Genomic DNA, 24650 nt, shown 5'->3' with positions numbered 1-24650 from the left:
TAATTGCTAATTTATAAGATCCAACTAAAATCACGATTTGAGTGAGGGGAGCGATTAAGTAAGCAGAATTTTCCACGATTCCAATAGCGGTGGAGTAGGAGAAGATTGTGTTGTGGCAGTAAATTGTTAGCACAGCGAATTGCCAACAGCATAGTTAATTGGTGTTTTATAAAAAAGCAAATTTTACCGAAACAAAAGTACAAACCAAGTGGTTATTATAGAGTACATAGGAAGTGGAGCAACAACAATTTTATAGAACATTAATGTTTATTAGACAAGCCTTAGTATTATGCTGTAGACAACAACTGCAGACCCGATCAATAATAAGCGCAAACAACACAAAAAGGTATGTAGGTGTTAATCCGGGTGCATGGCATTATAATCATTGTAGTATGTTGAATGTAGATACATATTTATATACATATACATATTTTTATATGCGAATTGCTATTGTATTTCACAACATTTTTAGCGTTTGGGCAAACTCGAGTTTATTGTTTACGCGTGCTGAATCAAACTTCATATTCCAGCGTAAAATGAGCGCTTCAAGCACTGCGGCGGCAGGCGAATCAAGTGGTCTTAATAAGATGCCACTAAAGAAACCACAAGAGATAGAAGCTATAGTACGGTGAGTAAATATGTACATATGTAATAAGTTTATGACTCGGCACTCGCGCAAACGCAATGACTTGATGCATATTGATTACAGCAACAAAAAAACATTAAAACAGCAATGCACGTACAAACCAGTTATGCATGCTCATATATAATTTTTTCACCTTTATTTACGTAGTTTAAATGATATTACCAAATCCGAGCAAGACACAAGAGACTATCGTGGTCTGCAACTGGAAAATGGTTTGAAGGTACTACTGATCAGTGATCCCAAGACGGATGTTTCGGCGGCAGCGCTGGCAGTGCAAGTAGGGTGAGGAGAATTATGAACGCAAAGCATTGGAATATATTTTGTCCATACAAAATTATTAAATTTTTTTGTTTATACAATTTTTTAAATTTATTTGTTTATGCAATTTTTTAAATTTATTTGTTTATACACAAATTTTGTCGCACATGCAGCCATATGTCCGATCCCGATAATCTACCCGGTTTGGCGCATTTTCTTGAGCATATGCTGTTTTTGGGCACCGAAAAGTATCCACATGAGAATGGCTATACCACCTATTTATCGCAAAGTGGTGGCAGCAGCAATGCAGCTACATATCCATTATATACCAAGTATCACTTTCATGTCGCACCAGATCATTTGGATGGTGCACTCGATCGTTTTGCGCAATTCTTTATAGGACCGTTGTTTACAGCCAGTGCTACCGAGCGTGAAATTAATGCGGTAAGCTGTTTATTATACAAATTATAAATAATAATATCTTCTAAACTAAATTATATGCTTGTTCTATATATAAAGGTCAATTCAGAGCATGAGAAAAATATACCAAGCGATTTATGGCGCATTAAGCAAGTGCATAAACATTTAGCAAAACCGGATCACCCATATTGCAAATTTGGTACTGGTAAGTAATGCTATAATGAAATACCAATATATAATTAATGTAAGCAAGCTGATTTGTTATCATTAGCACATACCAAATTTGTTTTTTTATTAAAAATAATTAAATTTCTAACCTCTAACAGGCAACAAAGCAACACTCCATGACATACCCAAATCAAAGAACATTGATGTGCGTGAAGAACTTTTAAAGTTTCATAAGAAATGGTATTCCGCGAATATTATGAGCTTAGCGGTACTAGGCAAAGGTAAAATATAAAAAAAAACTCGCATGACATTATTACAATAAAATCTATTAATTTTTTTCAGAGTCGCTTAACGAACTCGAAGAAATGGTCATTGACAAGTTCTCCACTATCGAGAATAAAAATGTTGAAATACCAACATTTGAGCCTGAACCCTTCTCGGAGGATAAATACGCGCGCAAAGTGCATATTTTACCAATAAAAGACTTGCGCTCTTTAACAATCAGCTTTACAACACCCGATCTAACAGAGTTATATAAATCAGCGGTTGGTGAAACTATATTATATAAAATGCAATTATGAAATTTACAATAATTTTATTTATATATATTTTTTTACGCAACTATAGCCCGACAGCTATCTCTCGCACTTGCTTGGGCATGAGGGAAAAGGTAGCATACTCTCCGAACTGCGTAAATTGGGTTGGTGTAATGAGTAAGTAATAAACTAAAGCCATTTTTTACTTATGAAGGGTATTCTAGTTTCAGTGCAACCGAAGTTAACGTTTTTTCTTATTAACTTATTCTTTATTATTTTTTCATTTTAATATTTAGTCTAATGGCTGGGCATCAGAATACATTAAACGGTTTTGGTTTCTTCGAGATCGTTGTTGATCTCACGCAGGAGGGCATGGAGCATGTTGATGATATCGTCAATATTATTTTCCAGGTGCGTAAACAGTTTATAACAAATAAAAAAATAAAAAATAAAAATTATAAAAGAATTTTCAAAAATTATTTAAATATTATAATTATTTTAGTATTTGTCAATGGTGCGCAAGGAGGGTCCAAAGAAGTGGATTTTTGATGAATATGTTAAAATAAATGAAATACGTTTCCGCTTCAAGGACAAAGAGCAGCCAGAAAATATGGTCACAAATGCAGTTTCCGCAATGCAGGTGAGCAGTTAGCGAAATATAAAACATGCTAAGCTTATAACCTGAAAATCAAACTTATATTCAATAGATTTATCCACTTGAGGAAGTGCTTACCGCACCATATCTAAGCAATGAATGGCGTCCAGATTTGATTACTAAACTGCTTGATGAGCTCGTGCCGGAAAAATGCCGCATCGTGCTAATTGGCCAAAGTTACGAGCCATTGTGTAACGAAATCGAACCGTATTACAAAACTAAATATGGCTCATACAAAATTGAAGCCGAGACATTGCGGGTGAGTAGGCGGCAAACACACACGAACATAATTTGTATACTCTTGCAACATTTTGCTATAGTTTTTAATAGTTTTGTTCAACTAACGGTTGTTTGTAGCACCTACAACTAAATGAGACACATACATATAAGGTTGTATATGTATAAATGATCAGGATGACGATACGAGTTGAAATCCGGGTAATAGTCTGTCTGTCCGTCCGTCTCTCCGTCCATGCAAGCTGTAACTTGAATCAAAATTAAGATATATTGATAAAACTTGGTACACATGTTCCTTGGCAAAAAAAATTTTGAAATCCATATCTCGAAACTCGCCGACCGGTACAACGGTTGTCGAACTTCCAGGAGACTTTATACCGCATTTATGGCCCATATGCGAGTTATCTTATTAAAATTGAGAGAGCGTGTTTTTCTTATAGCGGTGCATCTTTGTGCGTGGAATAAATAAAATCGAGTCAAAACTCGCCCTAGACCCGATATAACTAACAAGCTTTATGTACCTGAAGGTACTTTCCAGGTTTTAATCTTTGCAAGTTCCAAAAGTATGAAATGTTAGCTTATACCCGAACTTACTCCTTACTTGTTTTTTTTATAATTCCTAAGCTCAAATATTTTTTTACAATTCCTTAATTAACATTCATTTTTTTCATAATACATATATATTTTTTAATAATTCCTAACTTCAAATATTTTTTTTTATAATTCTTAACCCTAAATATTTTTTAATAATTCCTAACCTCAAATACTTTTTTTATAATTCCTAACCTCAAACATTTTTTCTAATTCCCTAGACCCCATATAACTAACAGCCCTTATATACCTGAAGGTACTTTCCTGGCTTTAATCCTTGCAAGTTGCGAAAGTATGAAATGTTCGGTTATACCCGAACTTAGCTCTTACTTACTTGTTTTTCTTTGTTTTTATAATTCCTAACTTGAAATATTTTTTTATAATTCCTAACCTTAATTTTTTTTATAATTCCTAACCTTAATCTTTTTTTATTATTCCTAACCTCAAATGCACGTATTTTTTTTTATAATTCCTAACCTTAAAATTGTTTTTTTTTTATAATTCTTAACCTTAAAATTTGCTTTTTTTTATAATTTTTAACCTTAAAATTTGTTTTGTTACTCCTAACCTCAATTTTTTTTTTTTATAATTTCTGAACTTAAAATTTGTTTTTATTTTATAATTCCCAACCTTTAATTTTTTTTTACAATTCCTTACCTAAAATACTTTTTTATAATTCCTAATCTTTAAATTTGTTTTTTTTTTTGTATAACTCCTAACCTCAATTTTTTCATTCAACAGCGCTGGGAAAATTGTGGTCTCAATGAAAACGTTGCGCTGCCGCTACCAAACGCTTTTATACCTACAAATCTCGATTTGGCGCCAGAGGATGCGGACTTATCGAAACATCCTATCATTATAAAGGACTCGCCAATCTTACGAGTGTGGCATAAACAAGACAACCACTTTTTGAAGCCGAAAGCCTGCATGACTTTTGACATGTCCAATCCAATTGCCTATCTCGATCCGCTTAATTGTAATTTGAATCAGTTAATGGTTTCACTGCTCAAAGATCAGTTGAATGAATATTTATATGATGCAGCTTTGGCGGGTTTAAAACTACAAGTGAACACCAAGTCGTCGGGAATCGAGGTTTGTGCGCATGCTCAACATTTGAAAATAAAATATATATAATTATATGCTTTTCTGCAGTTTTCTATACGTGGTTATAACGACAAGCAGCTGGTATTGTTAGAAAAAGTGTTGGATCATTTATTCGATTTCAAAATCGATGAGAAACGTTTTAATATATTGCGCGAGGATTTTATACGCTCGCTCAAGAATTTTAAGGCCGAACAACCTTATCAGCATGCCATTTATTATCTGGCTTTAATACTTACCGAGAACGCTTGGGCCAACAGCGAGTTGTTGGATGCGATGGAATGTGCGTTAACTGATTTTATATTAAAAATTATATAAACTAAATAATACTACTTTTTTTGTATGCATAGTGGTTACCTATGATCGTGTCGTAAATTTTGCGCGTGAATTTTTCCAACGCCTGCACACGGAATGTTTTATTTATGGCAATGTGACCAAGGCGCAAGCACTGGATATTGCGGAACGTGTCAATAAACGTCTGGAGAAAACCAATTCGATTGTGTTGCCGCTTTTGGCACGGCAGATGCTCAAGAAACGGGAGTACAAATTGTGTAGCGGTGAGTGGACAGTCAAGACATTTTCTGGAAATTATATATAGTTGCTAATTGTCTTTACAGGTGACAGCTATTTGTTTGAGAATCAAAATAAGTTTCATAAAAGTTCTTGTTCACAACTGTATTTTCAATATGGCCCACAAACGGATCGTTCCAATATTATGTTAAATTTAATTGCGCAAGTTTTATCGGAGCCATGCTATGACGTCTTGCGTACAAAGGTGAGTGTTTAAAAAATTGAATATTTATATATTCGAAATTAAAGAGAAACGTTATTTTTTAATTAGAGTGCTTTAATATATTTACAAATTATAAAATATATGTATGTATATACTGAAATAACATCTATATAAATGTAAGCTTTTATTACTACGAAGATATGTGCTTGAAGACCAGTGTAGAAAGAAGACTTTGAAAATTATAAAAAGTGACAGAAATGCAGAGTCTGTTGGAATCCATTGGAAGTGAAAAATAAAATTATAAATATTAAAGAAAAAAATATTTACGGGCGATCTGAGGTCGTGAAGAGTAAGAGGAGGGACATGGTTGAATTTTTAAAGGTTAAAACTGGTTTGGCTCGATTTCCGGCAAAACTACCTAGTACTGTAGAGAAAACTTATAGGTCAAAGTTGTAGTAATGCAGAGATCTACAACTTTTGTATTTCTAAATTTTTCACAAAACCTCAAAAATTATGTGAAAAATTCAGTTATCCCAGTTTTTGGTTTTTATCTTGTAGATCTTGTTTTAGAGAAAAGAACTACAACTTTTGTACTTCTAACTATTTAACATAACCTAAAAAATTCAATTATACAAGTTTTGGGCTTATTATTTTTATCTTGTAGATCTTGTTTTAGAGTAAACTTTGACATATAAATGCAAAGATCTACATACAACTTTTGTATTTCCAACTTTTTCGCATAACCTCAAAAATTATGTGAAAAATTCAAAAAAAAAATCCCAGTTTTTTTTTGTTATTTTTTTTTTTTATCTTGTATAAAAAATTTCTTTAACGAAATCTGTTGAAAACTTAACTTCTTGTGTTCCCAACACATTAAATTTTTTATATAAAATTTTAAGTAGGAAACCATATTTCGACTTAAAGTAAAAAAAAAACAATTTTCAATCAAAAATTCTTTATATTTGCTGAAATCTCTACTTTCTGATGGTATATAAAATATATACAAATATATATACATGGTTACCGTCCGTATATTTTATTTTACTTTGAATTTTTTTATTTTAGCTTTCCTTTGCAAAGGTTTTCAGACTACTTTTTATAATTTTTTTTCTTCAAAAACTATCTATCCTAATCTATTGACATTTTTTAGCTCAATTTTCAGTTGTAATGCGTTTTTTCTATGATATTTTTCGCTTCTTCAATGCTGTAAATCAGATAACTATGATATGCGCCTAAAAGTAGGCAATATTTCTGTGGGCGGCTTATTCAAGGGTCATATATAATATACATACATATGTAAATCCACTTATATGCCTCATCCTTGTTTAACACTTGTCCGTCTAAGACCATTTTATGTTCCTCAAGTGCGTTCGGCAGTTGAGCGCTGCTTGATGATGATTGTAAGCCAATGTAAATATTTATGTAGGTTAGTTAATAAAAATATGAAAAAAAAAACAAAATATTAAAAAGTGGCTTAGTAACTAGTTATTAAAGTTCATATTTCCAAAAGTAATCTAACAACTTAATATTTGCTTGATTGATCGGTTGAAAAGTGAGGGATGTGAGCGTCAGTCCGCAGTCGGTCGCTCTTAGGCTATCATAAGGCTCATTGTGCTCGCGGTGGTAACTAAAATAAGCCTTAACTCAATGGATTTGGTGAAAATCCTGATTTTGGGAATTGTGTTCCCAACTGGCCTCGCGCAGGCCAGCAGAAGATTTTTGAACTTGCTGGATAAAGCTAAAGCCCACTTGGCACCTTCTGTTACATCCGCAATTTCGGTTTGAAAGGCTGTGATGCAGTAATTTGGTTTAAAGCTACCTTCTGTGTATAGATTATTACAGAAGCAGCCCGCTCTTGTTTCAGGTTTTGATCCGTTGGTGAATATGCAGATTTCGGCTTTGGTTCTGTCGATCATAGAATCATTGGTACATTCTATTGGGGAATGAAAACGTTTTATTTAATTCCTCATGGATCTCCCTTCTCGATCGCATCGTCCAATTAGCCCGAGTTCATTAACAAGGTCGAGTATGATACCATACTCGTTGTGACGCCGAGTCTGACTCCAATGGGCTAAAATCATGAGCCGACTAGTTGGTTGGATGACACATGTATGGAACCAGAAGACCATGGGGGCTTGTAAACCCCACAATATATTTACACTATAGTCACATTTTTATATTCATTTTAATGCATTTTTTTGAGAAAAGTATTTCACCTAACTGGATCACCACGTGATGTCTATTATTTCTCGTTGCTACATGAGTATTATTAACTAATTCTATTCACCGTTTTATAAAATAAGAGAGCCAAAAAGTTTTTGTTTTGCTGCACTGATATTTTTTTATTATCAAGGAATTTTATATACCAATATTATCCATTCATTTTGGTAGACTATTTCGCACCACCTTGACCTTGAGCACCACCCTGTGCTCCTGCGCTTCCACCAATGCTGAATCCCATACCAGCACCCATCGTACCCCCCATACCACCACCTGGCGGTCCTTGTGGTGGTCCTTGAGCGGCACGACGATAGCGACCTTCTATGGCAGGCTTTTGAGGCGCTTGTGGTACTCCTTGTGGTGGTCCTTGAGCGGCACGACGATAGCGACTCTCTATAGCTGGTTTTTGAGGCGCTTGTGGTACTCCTTGTGGTGGTCCTTGAGCGGCACGACGATAGCGACCTTCTATGGCAGGCTTTTGAGGCGCTTGTGGTACTCCTTGTGGTGGTCCTTGAGCGGCACGACGAGTGCGACTCTCTATAGCCGGCTTTTGAGGCGCTTGTGGTACTCCTTGAGGTGGTCCTTGAGCGGCACGACGAGAGCGACTTTCTATGGCAGGCTTTTGAGGCGCTTGTGGTACTCCTTGAGGTGGTCCTTGAGCGGCACGACGATAGCGACTTTCTATAGCGGGTTTTTGTGGCGCTTGCGGTACTCCTTGAGGTGGTCCTTGTGGTATGGGCTCAGCATTTGTCGTGTACTGTAAAGCGAATTAGGACTTCATATTATTGATTTTCTTTATGATTAAAAAGGTTGAACTATTTATGACATACCAACAATGCTGCCAAAGCACCGAAAACACAAGCGGTCAAAATGAATACGCGCATCTTTGCTTCAAGAACCGGTCTGTACTTGCTTGAACTGTCGTTACTTGAATACTACTTTCCCAATGACTGCGCCAACCCAGTTTTTATAGTTCTACTACCAAATAACAATTTTCCATAGTGAAGATAGTATCTTATATTGAAAGAATATTTGTTTTTAAATTCAACACGCAATGCCGTTTCGTTCGAAATGCAATTATTGGTATATAATTTGTTGAAAATTATGAGAACAAATTTTTAAAAACTAATTAAGTGATAATAATCGAATATTTGTTTAATTGTCACAAATTTAGGTGCATTAAATTTTCAATTCAATTCTTCATAATATACATATTTTGTGCGCAGATTTCAATATACGTTAACATATTTTGAAAAAAGCGCTTTAAAAATCATTTTAGAAAACTTGAGTAACAGCGGCAAAACGGGTTAATCAAGAAGCTTTCAGTTTAATAATGAATTTAATAATTATTTAATTAGTGGAAGGTAGTAATTTTAAAGCTTTTTGCAATTGTATGGTTCAAAATTACAATCTAAGTTACATAAGCAAGAGCTTTCAAAGCTTGGGACTATATATTTATACCCGATGGAACGCGCTGCCTGGGAGCAAAACTGCAAAAGTCATGTGCAAAACGATAGATCAGAAGTACTATACACAAAATTCCTATTGCTACTGAATAGAAGAGACTATAGAAACATGATGGGAACTGCCTTGTGGCGACACACGCCCACAGAATGGGGCTGACAGATCGAGAAGACTGTAGGAAATGTCTAGAACAGGGTACCAGGGAAACAATAGAGCATGTTTTGTACACTTGGCATTGGCAAGACTACGCTGTAAGCATATGGAATCCCCATGGTATGATACATTGGAAGAGGTATCGATAGAGAGACCGCAGAGTCTGTTAAATTTCGTGTAAAGCGCAGGCGTCCTAAAGGATGACTACTCCTCTTGGTCATAGCAACTAAACTCCACCCGGTATAGCAAAAGATCAAACTGGTCTATACGTGGCTTATTAGTCTACCAGACTAACCTAACCTAATCTATACTCTGAACAGGTTATATAATTTTTGCTACTATGTAATACCCAGAACTAAACAACAGTTGTTGAAATTTAGATGAGTACCTGCCGTTGACGGCCTAACCTCACGGTGCTTATTCAAAGTCTATAATATCAGTTCAAGCTGAGCATTATAGCGCAATTTCTGACAAAACTATGCTGAACTATGCGCATATTGAATTTTAGTCGCCACTTACGACAGGCATACCTTACCGCGGTCAAATTTACCCCCTGCCCGCTGGGGAAACCCGAAACGAAACGACGGATACAAACTGAGCAATCAAAATCAAAACAAACTTGCTATAAGGCATGCAAACAGTGTGCTATCACACGACCTTGGTGGACAATCGACCGGCCCAAAACGTGAAATTATCTGCTGACCGAAGTGTTCTCTCAATAAATCCATTGATTGATGCGATGTGTGGGAAATGGCGCCGTCTTGTTGAAACCAATTTCGCCAAGATCACAAGCTTCAATTTCAGTCATCAAAGCAGTTATCATAGCGCGATAACGGTCACTGACGGTTACGTTCTCACAAGCATCATTTTTGAAGAAATTCCACCGACCCACAAACCACATTAAACCTTTGTTTTTTCTGGATGAAATGGCTGCTTCTAAATCTCCTCAGGTTGCTCTTCGTCCCAAATACGGCAATTTTGCTTGTTTTCATACCCATTGTGCCAGAAATCGCTGAACAAAAATTGGCTAGAAAGCATTGGATCTTCTTGGAACTTTTCAAGGTCCCATAGAGTGAAGCCATAACGCTTGCGAAGGTTGAGCGGCATCAGTTCTTGATCAAGTTGTATTTTATACGCTTTCAATGTAATATCTCGACGTAAAATGCGCCGAGTCGTTCCATACGTCAGTCCGAGGTGCTGCGAACGGCTCCAAATCGACTTCCCACGGTCTTGTTGTACACTCTTTGCTACCGTTGCTATATTTTCTTCAATGCGTGCTGGACGTGGTCTAATCGATCGAATATTATCCAATAATGAAGGCTGCTAAATTGGCAAACATTGGCCGGATAAAAATGTGTGTCACTTGGTGTTATCGGAATTGTCGGGAAAAGGAACTATATGGCCTAAAAACAGTATGATTGTATATTCTTTGATGTTATTGTTGTAGCGTCAGAAAACATCTCTTAAGTAATTAGGAAGAATACTGCCGAGTAGTCAGTCCTTGGTCGGATGAAAATCCGCGTCCGTTCCGGTTACGTAGACCCGACTGTCGTGGGGTATAAACTCTTTTAATAATACTGTCGTGCATATTTTTAAAATGACTTCAAAGATAGTCTACCTTGAACAGTTAAGATTGTTCTAAACTGAAAATGTAATCTAACAAAGCTCTGTGTCGGCATCTGGCCAACAGAGGACCTCCACAGTTCATAGAAGCTCAAGGAGGCAGCATGACTCCCTTTCTGATAAAAATACAAAGTTGGTCAAAAGTATTGATAGCTGCTTCGAGCAAGGTAGAACAGAGGGTTTGTCAAACAGCACTAGCCAATGGGTATTCCTGTGAGAACATTTCACGAATCATCTGTCAAGCTGATTCGAACCATTATGTAAGTCGCTAGTAATAAAGTACTATATTACTAAACACATGACTTATGTCTTGACTTCTCGACGAGTACTTATACTTTTTATACCCTGAACAGGGTATATTAAGTTTGTCACTAAGTTTGTAACACCCAGAAGGAATCGTCGGAGACCCTATAAAGTATATATATAAATGATCAGTATGTTGAGCTGAGTCGATTTAGCCATGTCCGTCTGTCTGTCTGTCTGTCTGTATATATACGAACTAGTCCCTCAGTTTTTAAGATATCGTATTGAAATTTTGCAAACGTCATTTTCTCTTCAAGAAGCTGCTCATTTGTCGAAACGGCCGATATCGGACCACTATAACATATAGCTGCCATACAAACTGAACGATCGGAATCAAATGCTTGTATGGAAAACTTTCACATTTGACAAGATTTATTAACGAAATTTAGTATATGTTATTTTCTAAGGCAACAATGTAATCTCCGAAGAAATTGTTCAGATCGGTTAACTATAGCATATAGCTTCCATACAAACTGAACACATAGTTACTAAGAGAAATGCACCTGTGAAGGGTATTTAGCTTCGGCGCAACCGAAGTTAACGTTTTTTCTTGTTTTGGTTTAAATATAAAATTAAGGATTACATCAGTAATTGTGAGCAATAATTAAATAAAATATCTTTAATTGTTTCTGCGCTGCTCTGTTTTATTGCTTTATATGTCTACAAATTTCATAAAATATATAGCTATATGCTCCATTAATGACCACCCTGTCCACTTCCTTGTGCTCCTCCGCCCATATTAGCACCCATACCAAATCCCATTCCGGCACCTGCGCCACCTCCAGCACCGCCACCGCCACCGCCTTGTGCCGTGCGACGGAAACGACCGGTTAGACTCTTACCGCCACCAGGCATTTGTGGTCTTTGCGGCATTTGAGCATTTGCTGAGGACTGAAAAATGAATCAAATATGGTATTAGGTATTAGGAAAAATTAAAGTTGTCAAGTCCTGCAGGGACTAACACTCACCAACATAACCGCCAATACGGTGCAAAGCAAAGCAATCAAGACTATGAATTTCATAATTCGGGTAAAAGCTTGACTTTGTTAGGGAGTAGTAAATTTAGAACTACACATTGACGTTGTTCACAGTCACTTTTTATAGTTTAGTTTCTGAACAAAATGGTATTATAAAGATGCAATCGCATTGGGTCAGAGTAATCATGTAATTATGATTTGTTTACGTTTTGTCAAGAAATAATTGCCTGTGATTTTTCTATTGACATGCAAAGTGTAATTGGTCGGAAGATCTTGATAAGGATCTGAAATAATAGTTATTTTTAAGACTGTTATTTAACTTTTCTTAAAAAAAACGTTAAATGGAAATGTTGTGGAAAAAAATTTACCATAAATGTCATCCTGAACAAAGTTTAAACAGCTGATAGAAATGGTCTATACAAAATACTGACAGTATTTCTTGAAATGAATTTACTAGCGGTTGGTTCTCCTGATTTCTGGAAAGACAACTGGCAAAATATGGTTGTATACCACTCATAAGTTACCGTTCTGCGTTGTTCCGTTGGTGTGGTTGCGACATGATCAGTTTCTCCAAAAGACCAGCAACCATTTGTTAGAAGCATTTCGTGCGCGAACAACTTCTATTGGATGCGGCTTATCTGTAAACAACCACACAGTCGCATGTTCTTCACTTTCGGGCTAATGCGCGTAATTCCATGATTCACCACCTGCCGATGTCATGGACTTGTTTCGTTTGTTTTAACATTTCTCTCGACCAATCGACACGTGACAACGTGAACAATTTTTTTTTACACTCAAATGTCTATGCAATATTGTTGTACTCTTGCATTGTTGTCTCTAGCTCACGTTAGGTCATATGACAATCTTGCAATATCAGTTTAAGCACAGCATCAATAGTTTCCAGTTCAACAACTGCTTTGCTGTCATGAATTTTGTCTTGGAATGTTCTACGACCTCTATTGAATTCATCATACCATCGATAAACACTGGTCCTTGCTGAAGCTTTAATGCTAAAAATTTAATAAAGTTCCTCTATGCACTGTTGCTGAGTTAATCCACACCGTAAGTTGCAAAAAATAATCACGCATAAAAGTGTTCCGAAATCCAATTTTTGACCGAAATGAAAATTTTAAGTTACTGTAAACAACACAATGTGTTTGACATCAAAAAGGTCGAACCTTACTTTAAAGTTACCAGATTGCAGCACTAGTGTTGTCAATTCTCGACATAAAAGAGAAAAGCTACGTATAATAAGTGACATTAAAGTCCATATGTTTCAATAAAATTCTCTTGGGTAGTAATACTCTGATTTAAGCGATCTTTCAGCTTTCTAATACGAATCATACTTGACAGTTTTAAAATTGTAGTCAGTCGTGCAATCAGCAAACGCATTCTTTCATAAGATTTGAGACCAAATATCCAAGGTTAAATAGTGAAGCGAAGAATAAAGCTAAGAGAGTTTCTGAACGTTGTTGAAGTAAATAAATAGAAGTGTATTTGTCGGTACTTATAGTGAATCGTCATTAAATGGTTAGCGCACCACTTCTCACCTCACTTTTGTAGATAAAATTTCAAAATCAACTAGCAGTTTGATAACAGCGGTTCCGACAAAATACCAGCTTTTTAGGGAGAAAAGACATCAGGTAGATATCTTAAAAACTTAGATACTATTTTGCGTATGTATAGATATTTAAATCGATTCAACTAAAGCGCTGATCTCAGTCTTTTCCTGCTGGACATCTTCTGGGAACAATAGATTAGATAACATTAGGTTGTCAAAAAAGTCTTGCGGTATTTTTTTAATTTTTTTTTTCTACTATGCCGGTCTCTTTCGACCAGTTCAGCGATTTTATCGCAATTTTCGACGACAGGCCTTCCGGAGCGTGGCGCATCTTCGACCACCTCTACACCAGAACGAAAACGTTGAAACCATCGTTGTGCGGTGGAAATGGAAACTGTATCGGGTCCATAAACTGCACAAATTTTATTGGCGGCTTGAGATGCATTTTTGCCTTTATCGTAGTAGTACTGTAAAATATGACGTATTTTCTCTTTATTTTGCTTCATGTTTGCGACGCTATCAACGCTGCAACTAGCGCAAATACCGCAAGACTTTTTGACAACCCATTGTATTACATATTCTAGTTGTGGAATGAAGACAATGAAACTGTATGAGACAGGCGACCAAGAAATTATTATTGTCAAACATGCACCAACCAGCCCGCAAAGAATATTGGGGATTTTTTTAAAAAGTACCATACACTGTAAAATTATAAACAATAAAATATTGTTTTTTTTTACAAATAAACATACCTTGATTTCAACCAAATCATATCAGTCCAATATCATTATAATACGTTACTTAGTTCTAAAATTATAATAAATTATACGAGGGTCTGTAAATGTTTGTTGCTGCTGTAAAGTGGCGCTAAGTAGCTGATAGCCAACGTCCAAAAGCGTGCCGAGTGCAAAGGGTTAAGGTTAAAACTCCTTGACTCCCTCTCTTTCTAACTAGCTGCGATCGAAAACAAGGTATAGCCGATTTGTGGCGGACTAAAGACGAATAATCAATTGACGAAGGTTTAAACCATCTACAGCTGCTTTTTTGGACCACAACGGCACTGTTTGTAATAGGCTAAGTGCGCTACGCCAAAGGGAAATTGGTCTTAATACCTAACATAGATTAACCAAACTCGCCATTTTACGAGTATTCGTTGCTTTGCTCTTCCTCTTCAATTAGTACACCCTAATATAGGGGTCCCACTAGTTTTATTTCGTTGCTCATACCATAAGAATAATGAACAAAAAAAGTACACAATTAAATTAAAAACTCTCAATATATTTCTGTACTGCTCTGTTTTATTGCATTAAATATTTTTACAAGAAAAAATTAAGAGCCACCCTGACCACCGCCTTGTGCTCCTCCTCCCATATTAGCGCCCATGCCAAAACCCATACCACCACCAGCACCACCACTTGCACCGCCGCCACCGCCACCGCCACCAGGCATTTGAGGCATTTGCGGCATTTGAGCATTGGCTGAGTACTGAAAAATAATAAAATATTAAATATAAAAAGTTAGGCTAGTAAGTTGGATTTGATTATTCGTGCAAATAGATAAAAATTATAAAAAAGTCGTTCAGATCGACAAAATCTTTTCTTCAATCCTTTGACTCACCATCATTGCCGCCAATACCGTGCAAATCAAAGCAACCATTGCTATGCACCTCATCTTTCCAGCAAAATTCGTTGACCTTTTTGAACAGTAGTGAATTAAAAACTATCTTGGTCTAATGTCATCACAACTCATTTTATAGTTTACCTGCTAGAAGTTTTAGTTTAGACTACATATAGAGAAAATGACACCTCAATAATTTATATAAACACGATAAAATGCTTTTTTTCCGTTTTGTAAAAGAATAATTGCTTCTGATTCTGTACTGTAACATGCAATGCTGATTTTCTTTCCAACAAATCTTGATAAAAAATGTTTGAACCGCTGTATTGTTATTAGCATTTTTGCAATTTTTATTCCCTTAGTTTAAATCAGTCGCGAAGATATAAATCCGAATATATTTATTATAATATTTATAGTATATAGTTAGTAGTTCATTTCAAGCTAAACAGCTTTGAACGAGTTCAGTTCAGTGTTCAGCGCACCAGTCGCTTTTTCTCATCGTTGGTTGATGCAAATATGTAACACCATGTCCGCTCCGCAGCCTCCACCAAGTTGGTGGGACCGGAACCCTTTATTGGGGTAGGTCCACATACCATAAAGGAGCTACTTCGCAGGGAAGAAGGAGTGGGCAGAGAGGAGCATTGGCGGCAAACGCGTGGTATGAGACATGCCAAGTTGCTAATGGGAGGATACAATCTAAGCAGGTTCAAGGTTATAATAAACCTCCCCAGGAACAAACTCAGGCTACTGGTCCATGGTATACCGGCCACTGCAAGCTGAATAGGCACCTGTATAACATGGGCCTATCCTCTTGCATTAACTGCCGGTTCTGCGACTTGGAACCTGAAACCCCGGAGCACCTGCTGATTGACTGCACAGCAGTCTGTAGACGCAGGACTAAGGCCCTCGGATCAATGCTTCCGGATAGGGATCGCATAGCCTCACTAGCGCCCAGAAGTCTATTGAACTTCATCGATGCGCTGGGGCTAGGTGAGTCTATGTAGGTTAGGAGAGGGCACAATAGACCAACGGTCGCGGTGCATTCCTCGTATTAATCAATCTATCAATCAATCAACACCATGTGAAATCAAGAACTAATCAAATGGGTACTTTCAACGTAGAAGCGAGGTTTCGCCCTTTCCGTTTTACCACTAGCATATGAAATACTCACTGGATTAGAGACATTGACCTTTGCTACATCCATCCTATATCGATTTTATTCTGTCTGACGTTCGATAAACTTCCTGCAATCTAGTTTTGAAACAGGCTATACTTTGGTTTAGACAAAGGTCGAAGTCCATCAAGAGTATTTCATTTGCTAGTTTGTAAGTTTGTAGAAAAATGTTAAGTATGTCGTTTCTTTCTTTCTCGCCGAAGTTCTTAATTATTCATCAATATTTATTTAGTCGCTTTTAAAGTAATCCTCACTAGCTGTAACACACTTATGCCAGCGATTTTTCCAGTCCTCCAAACAGCTTTCATAAGCACTTTTTGGGATGGCCTTCAGCTCCTTCAGCGAATTTTGTTTTATCTCTTCGATCGACTGAAAACGGATTCCGCAGAGCGGCTATTTCAGTTTATGAAACCAGTAAAAATTACTTGGAGGCACAACAGATGAATACGGTGGTTGATCGATGATATTTATTGCGTTTTTTGCTTTAAATTCGGTCATAATTATGGATCGATGCGATGATACATTATCATCGTGTAAAATCCATGAATTGTTTTTCCACAATACCCGCCGTTTCTCTCTCTAACACTTGCCTGATGATTTTCAAGCACCAAATCCTTAAATTTTTTTTATATTTTCACCAGTTGAAAAGATCGAAGGTCGTTCAGCACGAGGCATGTCTTCAACGATCTCTCGACCGACTTTAAAGTCTTTGTACCACTCGTAGGTTTGTATTTTCGATAAAATTGAAGCACATTCATACATTTTTTTGAAATATCATTTACCTGGAGAATTTAATTACTATTTCCGAATGATTTTTTGTCTCAATGTACTTGGTTTAAACAGTATGAATCGGGTGCATTGACAAGAAAGAAAGACTATGCTTTGTCGCTGATATTTGATGTGAATTTATTTCTGTTATTACTGATCACATATTGTATATGATGTCTAAGTGTTCACGTTAAATATTTGAGTTGCTGACCTCGGATAGTAAACTTTACAGTAGTTACTTTTCGAGTGTAGAATTGAAACTTCATTGTCCTTTTCAATATACAATTGTTGTCAAAAGTATTGTAATGTTTTATTGCTTCAAATATTCAACCTTGTCCACTTCCTTCACTGCCTTTTTGACCACCCATATTTGCGCCAAAACTGAAACCCATTCCACCAGCTGCACCGCCACCGTCCTCTTGCGCAGCACGACGATTCATATATCTCTTGGGTTGAATTTGAATCCTTGGTCTTTCAGTTGTAATTGGTGTTTCAGCATTGCATCGGTGCTGCATAAAGTAGTTTGAGTTGTTAGTAGATGCTACTTGAAATTTCAACTATTTTTTCTTCATTTTATTTACCATCATAATGCTCAATACGGTGCAAATAGTAGCAATTAGCATTAGACGGCGCATATTTTTGAAACAGATTTTATTACTTCGTAACGCTGCAGAGCCAATTCGATACTACTTTTTGACGATGCTACCAAAACATTTTATAGTTTTGCTTTAGAGTTTATATGGACATAGTATTTGCAACAAATTACCGGAGATAAAAGGTAATTTGTTTAAAATTTGCAATAAAAATGTTTTACAATTGGTATGCGATTTGTATACTGAAATGTAATACCGTTTTGTTTAATTACATGATGTTAATTACATGATTACATTATGTAAGTACATCTTATAGTATCTTTTATTTTATTTTAATTTTTTTTTTTTTTTGAGAAATTAATCCACTAAAATTATTACTACTAATTGAATACCTATTTTTTAAAACCACTATGGACGAATGCTTGAAGCCCAGGGTTACCTTTCAAGGGATCATGGATAAAGTGGAATATCAAATTTAAACATTATTTTTTTAATAGAAAACGTTTTCCACTGTATTTCACTGTATTTTTTTTTCAAAAATAAAAAAAAAATCAAATAACAACTCTAAAGTCATTCGAAGAGAATTTGCTTAAAATGAATGCAATTTTCGGAAGATTTTGATAGCGTTTGTTAGTTGAAATACTGCATTTAACTGTCTTGTAGAGTGCTAAACAGTTTTGCCATGCAAAACAACATTTAATTAGTATGGATCTCTGTGCATGAAGACATCAAAGGTAATCAACTTACCAACCTCCTAGTAAAAGAAGCTATAGCAACAATGCAAATACACGCGAGATTGAAAACAGAATCTTCGGTCGTCGATCTGCTTCCAACACTCGCTGCGTCCGAGAGAGATGAGTCCACTTCCATGCCCGTTTGGGCTTCTGTTCGCTTTTCTTTTATCGCAACTGGAGGCTGTGAGACATGCGCTCCGGCATCGGTCGGAAGGATCTTAAGAGCCGCCATCTCAAATCCTTAACTAATGGCGTCCTTGGAGTCGGACCGACGGACTTCTTGTTTAGGAGAATCAGCACATGCTGATATGGTTCATCGGTTCTCTCGAGCTTTATAAATATCCAGTCGCTAGTCAGGAGAGACGGAGTGCAGTAATGCAGCTTCTCTTTTATCTTCTCAGGGGGGAAGGTTTTGAACGGGCGCATTGGAAGTGTCACCTTCTGGCTCCCTTCCAGACCTCTCCAACCGTTGCTACCTCTTTTGAGCAGCTATTGGATGCCGTAGTGACATCCCGCATTCTTACACCTTGAAGATGTACTGTGGTTTCATTTGACCATCTTAATATAAAGCGGATATAGCGCCGCGACCCGCTACTACTACTCGTGGGAGACGGTTTCATCTTCCCCGCAACGATAGCATACCTTGAGATCTATTAAGTCAGCTCGTTTAGCGATTTCGCTAAACGTTGGTGCTGCTCCAGGACGAGGCTTCTTACCGAGCATGGATTCCGTCTCATGTGACTTCTGTCTCTCAACTCACTCGAGCCTGCTGAAGTACCGTCCAATGCCTGATTTTTACCGAGGCTTTTAGCCCTCTTAGATTCCATTGCTAGTTCTTGTGATTCCACTTCGCAATTCCGTCTTACCTACATATCAATTTGGAGATTTTCCTGCTGCCCTTCATAGAGTCCGATTCCGTCGCCCCAGGCAGGGACCCAATAGAGACACTGTCCAATTTTAAGGACGGTTTCGACCTATTTCCCACCACATCCCTTTCGTTCTTTTTGTTTTTACTATGCATGTCTATTGGGTCCATATTCAGGGCCGTTATCCATCTCCTGAAAGGTATTCACATTAATTAGTATTTATTTACCAAGGTGAACGACAGTTCTCGGTGACATATTCTCTTTTCTCTTTACAAAAGCGACCAGGAATATAAGCTAAAGTGAACGTCATAACGACCAATTGTCTGTTTCACTTGTTCCATACAGCAGATCTGTTAGATGGCGGTAATGTTGAACTTATATCAAGCAGACAAGCAAAGGCAGCATTTCAATCGTAGCCCTAGAGACTTTTGTTACGGTCGTCTTCAAATTATGGATCGTCTAAAGCATTGACTTCGATTTCATTACAGTTGTTTATCTTCGTACCGGGTTCTAAGGTCAACATCTAACACCATGAATTAAAATTTATTCTTTAAAGCGTTCATAAATCAAACTGTTTGCCCCATAACAAAACTCGGGTCAGACTGTGCACAATTTTAGCTTCAAAAAATAGCCTGCAACCTACTGCCATGGAGTGTCCAGGCTAAAGTTTACTCACTTTCAATCTAAGGCACCACACGTGAGGGTTAAAACCACACCTATCACGCCGATTATGAGCGAACGTGTGAAGAAATTAAAGATATCATAAATAAACCTTCAATCCCTCGGGTGCTATTGAATTTTGGTACGATAGGCAATAGCTTTATATTTGTCTAAACTTGTAATTAATAGAAAGTAGCTTACTGCGTTTAAACAGTCGAGTCGGGTAGGCTGAAAAGCAGAAAATCACTCAATAGAAAATACTTGCCGCTGATATATAGCGCGATTATAATGCTTTAATTATTATTCACTTATTTAGTAAGAGATATTTGTAAATTTTCATGTATTTAAGTTTGTGAATTCGTATGATGAACTTTACATATCAAGTTGTTACGTTTTAAGTGTCGAATTATATGAAGATTCGTTTTACTTTTCCATATGAAATCCTTGTCAAAAGTATCGTTTTGTTTAATGCTTCAAATATTCAATGACCACCTTGTCCAGTTCCTTCTCCGCCTGCTTGGCCACCCATATTTGCGCCGAAGCCAAAACCCATGCCAGCATCAGCGCCACCACCTGCACCGCCACCGCCACCTGGCGCAGCACGTCGACTCATGTATCTTATGACTTGAATGGACATCTCTGGATTTTCCGTTGTAACTGGCATTTCGGCATTGCATCGATGCTAAATAAAGTAGTTTGTGTTGTTAGTACGAGTATATGCTACTTGAAATCATTATTATTATTTTTTTTTTATTTACCATCATAACGCTCAATACGGTGCAAATAGCAGCAATTAGCATTAGCCTACGCATATTTTTGGCACAAATTTTATTACTTCGTATCCCCGTATAGTCAACTCTATACTACCTCTCGGCGATGCTACCAAAACTTTTATAGTTTCGCTTTGAGGTTTATATTTCCTACAATATTTGTAAATTTTATCTCTGATAATTTGTTAAAAATTTGCAATAAAATGTGTTACAATGTGTACGTGACTTGCGTACTGATATTCAATACACTTTCGGTTAATTACGTGATCTTAATTACATGATTACATTATATGGTACCGTTCACTTTACAATTTGGAGAAATTAGTCCACTAAAAGTATTACAACTATTTGAAAGAATAAGTTTTAAAACCGCCATAGACGAATCCACAGCGACCATATTTACAAACTGGACGAAAGAGTACAGACTTGACCTTAATATTGCAGTCGATGGCGTCAAAATTTCGATTGTCAATAATCCTAAGATTTTAGGTGTAACTTTTCATAGTCTATGCTCCTTCACTCCTCATATGACCGCGATTATCGCTAAAGTACAGAGCCGCAACAAAATCCTCAAGTCGCTAGCCGGCAGCACATGGGGAAAGGACAAAGAAACGTTGTTGGCAACTTACACTTCAATTATGTCGACGACATTAGACAACACGCCGACCAGACTTCGGACGCGACAAACTTCCAACAAGCACTGAGCGCTCATTCACAGTGGAGCCATCAACACTTTCAGCGATTCCCTTTCAGTGAATGGCGTACACGGAGTCAAACCACCACCCATCAGAGACGAAGAGCTCGAGTTGACGCTAGAAACGAGAGTGACCCTTGCGCAGGTTCGTTCTGGAAGCAGGATAAATTTCTACTTATCCAGAATAGACCCCGATATATCCAATATATGTCCTGCGTGCAAAGACTGCAATTTTTTTTATAAAATTCTAAATCTTAAATTTTTGTAAACCTTATAGTTTTGACACCTCGGATTTTTCCATAAATTGGGTTCTATGGATCTATGTTGGTTCTACGGCTATGCGACACCAACCACATACTCCTTCATTGTCATACAATCGCAAGGAGGAATAGTCAGGCTATCGGCACAGTGAATCTGATGATAGATCCAGATCCAATAATCCAGGAGCTTCACTAAGCCTCCTTCAACTGCGTTAAATGAAATGCTATAATAATAGCAGTAGGCATAATGGACCCGCCGTGTATTAATCTACTTTAATCTAATCTGATACGATATTTCTAGTCATTTACTTTTTATACCGCGAAAATTTGACACGAAGTATGTAACCTCCAAAAGAAACATCGAACTCCCTATAGACATATGTATAAATTATAAGCGTAAAGAGAGCAGGCGATGTAGCCATATCCGTCTGTCTGTCTATATATACACCAGTTAAGGGACCAGTTAAAATCATCTCCTTATGTGGCAAACTTTTTTATTTGATTATTTGATTACGGATTTTTTTTTTGTATTTGTAAAGGGTATTCTAGTTAACTTTTTTTCTTGTTCTTTACTCTTTTTTAAAACACATTAAAAATAAATATACCAATATTAATTACTTCGTCAATTACTCGTGTAAATTACATTGCCATCATTAGTTAATAAATAAAAAGCCGCATTGAAAATTTGCAATCAAAAATATTCAAGGTGTCACTGGTAAACAAACAACAGTTATGGTGCTTTGTTTAACAATTTTGTTGACAAATTGTATAAAGTAATCATGAGTTATCAATCTGTTTGCTAATGCAACAGAAATCTATAAATGATGATGTACGAACACGCTAAAAAATCATTTGAGTTATGAATACTTTGTATTGTATGTTTGTACATATATTTGAAAGGAAAATGTATTAAATTTACTACACAATTTATGCATCATAATACTGCTAAAATATCTAATTAATTAATACTAATTATTCACTTAAATATATAAATTATCTATTACAGGAACAACTCGGCTACATAGTCTTCAGCGGCATACGCAAAGTAAACGGCGCTAATGGCATACGCATTATAGTACAATCCTCAAAGCATCCATCGTTCGTCGAGGATCGCATTGAAAGCTTCTTGGAGAATTATTTGGTAAACAACTAAAAACTTAAAAAAAAAATTTAAAGAATTTTAAAACTAATTTTTGCTCTTTTGTACAGCAAACCATGGAAGAAATGCCGTTGGATGAATTTGAACGCCATAAAGACGCTTTAGCATTGAAAAAATTGGAGAAAGCCAAAAATGTTACACAACAGTTCCATCAATTCTATAATGAAATCTCTGTGGGACAATATCATTTCGAACGCGATGAAGCGGAAGTGGCGATTTTGCGTAAAATTACGAAGGAGGAGTTTTTGGAGTGCTTCAAGGTAGGTTTCTAAGTGGAGGAAATTTGTGAAAGAAAAAAAATTATTTAAATAATGGAAGCAGAATGTATGGGAAAAAAATCTAGTGAAAATACGGAAATATAAAGACGGAGGGCCAGTATTTGTATAGTGTTACCAGAGCCATAAAGATAGACCGGGCCCGAGGATGAGTGTTGTGTTTTTTTGGAGAAAAAATTTGCTATAGAGCTTCGGAGCCCCCTGAGAGCTCTGAATCCGTAAGGAATCATCATATTTTTATAGTGTTACCAGGGCCATAAAAAGAAAACCAAGGACCGGGGATGAGTGTAGTGAATTTTTAGAGAAAAAATTCCTCCTGAGAACTCTGAACCCGGAAGAAATCATCATATTTTTATAGTGTTACCAGGGATGTAAAAAGAAAACCACGGACTGGGGATGAGTGTAGTGAATTTTTTGAAAAAAAAAAAAAAAAATTGTTATAGATTACCGGACCATCCTGAGAACTGTGAACCTGAAATCATCTCCCATTATCTTTCGTTCACTGAATGTTACAAAACAAAAATCTTGGAATACAACAGTCGGTATGTGCATAAAAAAGGTTGTTTTTTGTGGTTTTCAGTAACCACTGTGGGCAAATTCTCTATATAATTCCTTATTTTGAACTTAATATATCCCCCCTGAAAGAATTGTCCGCGATCTTCAATTTTCTATCGCTAACTGTGTGTTACAACAATATCTTGAGATACAGCGGTCGGTAGACCCATAAAATGTTGTTTTTGTTGTATTCAATAACCACTGTTCGCAAATTCTTTATATAATTTCTTATTTTGTAGCTAATGTATGCTTATAACAAAATAATGAGTCCTCCTCTCACTTATTTGACAGAGCTTTATCACTCGTGACGGCCCCGAACGCCGCGTACTCTCCGTGCATATTATCTCTACACAAACAAATGAAGTGGATAACGAAACCGACGCGGCCGAACCAGAAATAACAAACATGGAAAGACACGTGAAAATCACCGATTTGGAAACCTTTAAATCAAGCAAAGAATTATATCCAATTTGCTTGCCAGTATTGGATATTAAAGCGAAAGGGGCTCGTAGTAAATTATAAATATTTTGAAAAAGATAAAAATAAATAAATAACTTACAAACATGTATACAAAACTAACAACAACACTTTATTGGCTAAATTATTCGCTTTTAATTATTAAGAAAAAGGAATAGCAAGACAAAAAGAAAAAAAGCAAGAACAACAACAAGAAATATTGGTTAAACTAAAGCTAACTGTTGATTTCGGTGAGTTGCATTATTTTATTTTTTATTTTTAATTTTTTATTATTTAAAAAATTTTTTTTTTTTAATTTTGTGCTAAAAACCTAGTTATGCAATTATTTTTTTTTTAAATATTTCATACATTTATTAAGCTACCATTGCTTTCACACATTTACACACATGTTTAATGGTTATG

The 24650-nt window shown here is 36.4% G+C and overlaps 3 protein-coding genes across 5 annotated transcripts; 1 reads left to right on the top strand and 2 right to left on the bottom strand.

The window, feature by feature from the left end:
• On the top strand, nt 1–24417 carry LOC120777038 (insulin-degrading enzyme). The gene is made up of 18 exons (XM_040108148.1): nt 1–346; nt 473–628; nt 794–928; nt 1078–1348; nt 1424–1529; nt 1651–1773; nt 1835–2037; nt 2120–2205; nt 2325–2439; nt 2531–2668; nt 2736–2942; nt 4253–4603; nt 4664–4895; nt 4963–5169; nt 5230–5387; nt 22789–22923; nt 22992–23201; nt 24063–24417. Exons 1-18 carry the CDS (start codon nt 264–266, stop codon nt 24291–24293), a joined length of 3147 nt encoding a protein of 1048 aa, XP_039964082.1. The 5' UTR covers nt 1–263; the 3' UTR covers nt 24294–24417.
• Nucleotides 7672–12166, bottom strand: LOC120777041 (basic salivary proline-rich protein 1-like). 3 transcript variants are annotated; one of them, XM_040108151.1, is made up of 3 exons: nt 8396–8493; nt 8292–8322; nt 7672–8219 (listed from the first exon to the last, which is right to left on the bottom strand). In XM_040108151.1, exons 1-3 carry the CDS (start codon nt 8447–8449, stop codon nt 7738–7740), a joined length of 567 nt encoding a protein of 188 aa, XP_039964085.1. In that variant the 5' UTR covers nt 8450–8493; the 3' UTR covers nt 7672–7737. The 3 variants fall into 3 exon arrangements, with proteins under 3 accessions (XP_039964085.1, XP_039964086.1, XP_039964084.1); XM_040108152.1 differs by lacking the exon at nt 8396–8493 and adding an exon at nt 12077–12166 and having other exon boundaries at nt 7672–8322; XM_040108150.1 differs by having other exon boundaries at nt 7672–8322.
• LOC120777042 (glycine-rich protein 5-like) lies at nt 14923–15379 on the bottom strand. The gene is made up of 2 exons (XM_040108153.1): nt 15264–15379; nt 14923–15131 (listed from the first exon to the last, which is right to left on the bottom strand). The coding sequence occupies exons 1-2, from the start codon at nt 15315–15317 to the stop codon at nt 14976–14978; spliced, it is 210 nt and encodes a 69-aa protein (XP_039964087.1). The 5' UTR covers nt 15318–15379; the 3' UTR covers nt 14923–14975.
• Nucleotides 24418–24650: the final 233 nt, after the last annotated feature.

This window comes from Bactrocera tryoni, chromosome 5, assembly GCF_016617805.1.
Source record: "Bactrocera tryoni isolate S06 chromosome 5, CSIRO_BtryS06_freeze2, whole genome shotgun sequence".
Classification (NCBI taxonomy): Eukaryota; Metazoa; Arthropoda; class Insecta; order Diptera; family Tephritidae; genus Bactrocera; species Bactrocera tryoni.
This window is presented reverse-complemented; position numbering and strand designations above follow the sequence as displayed.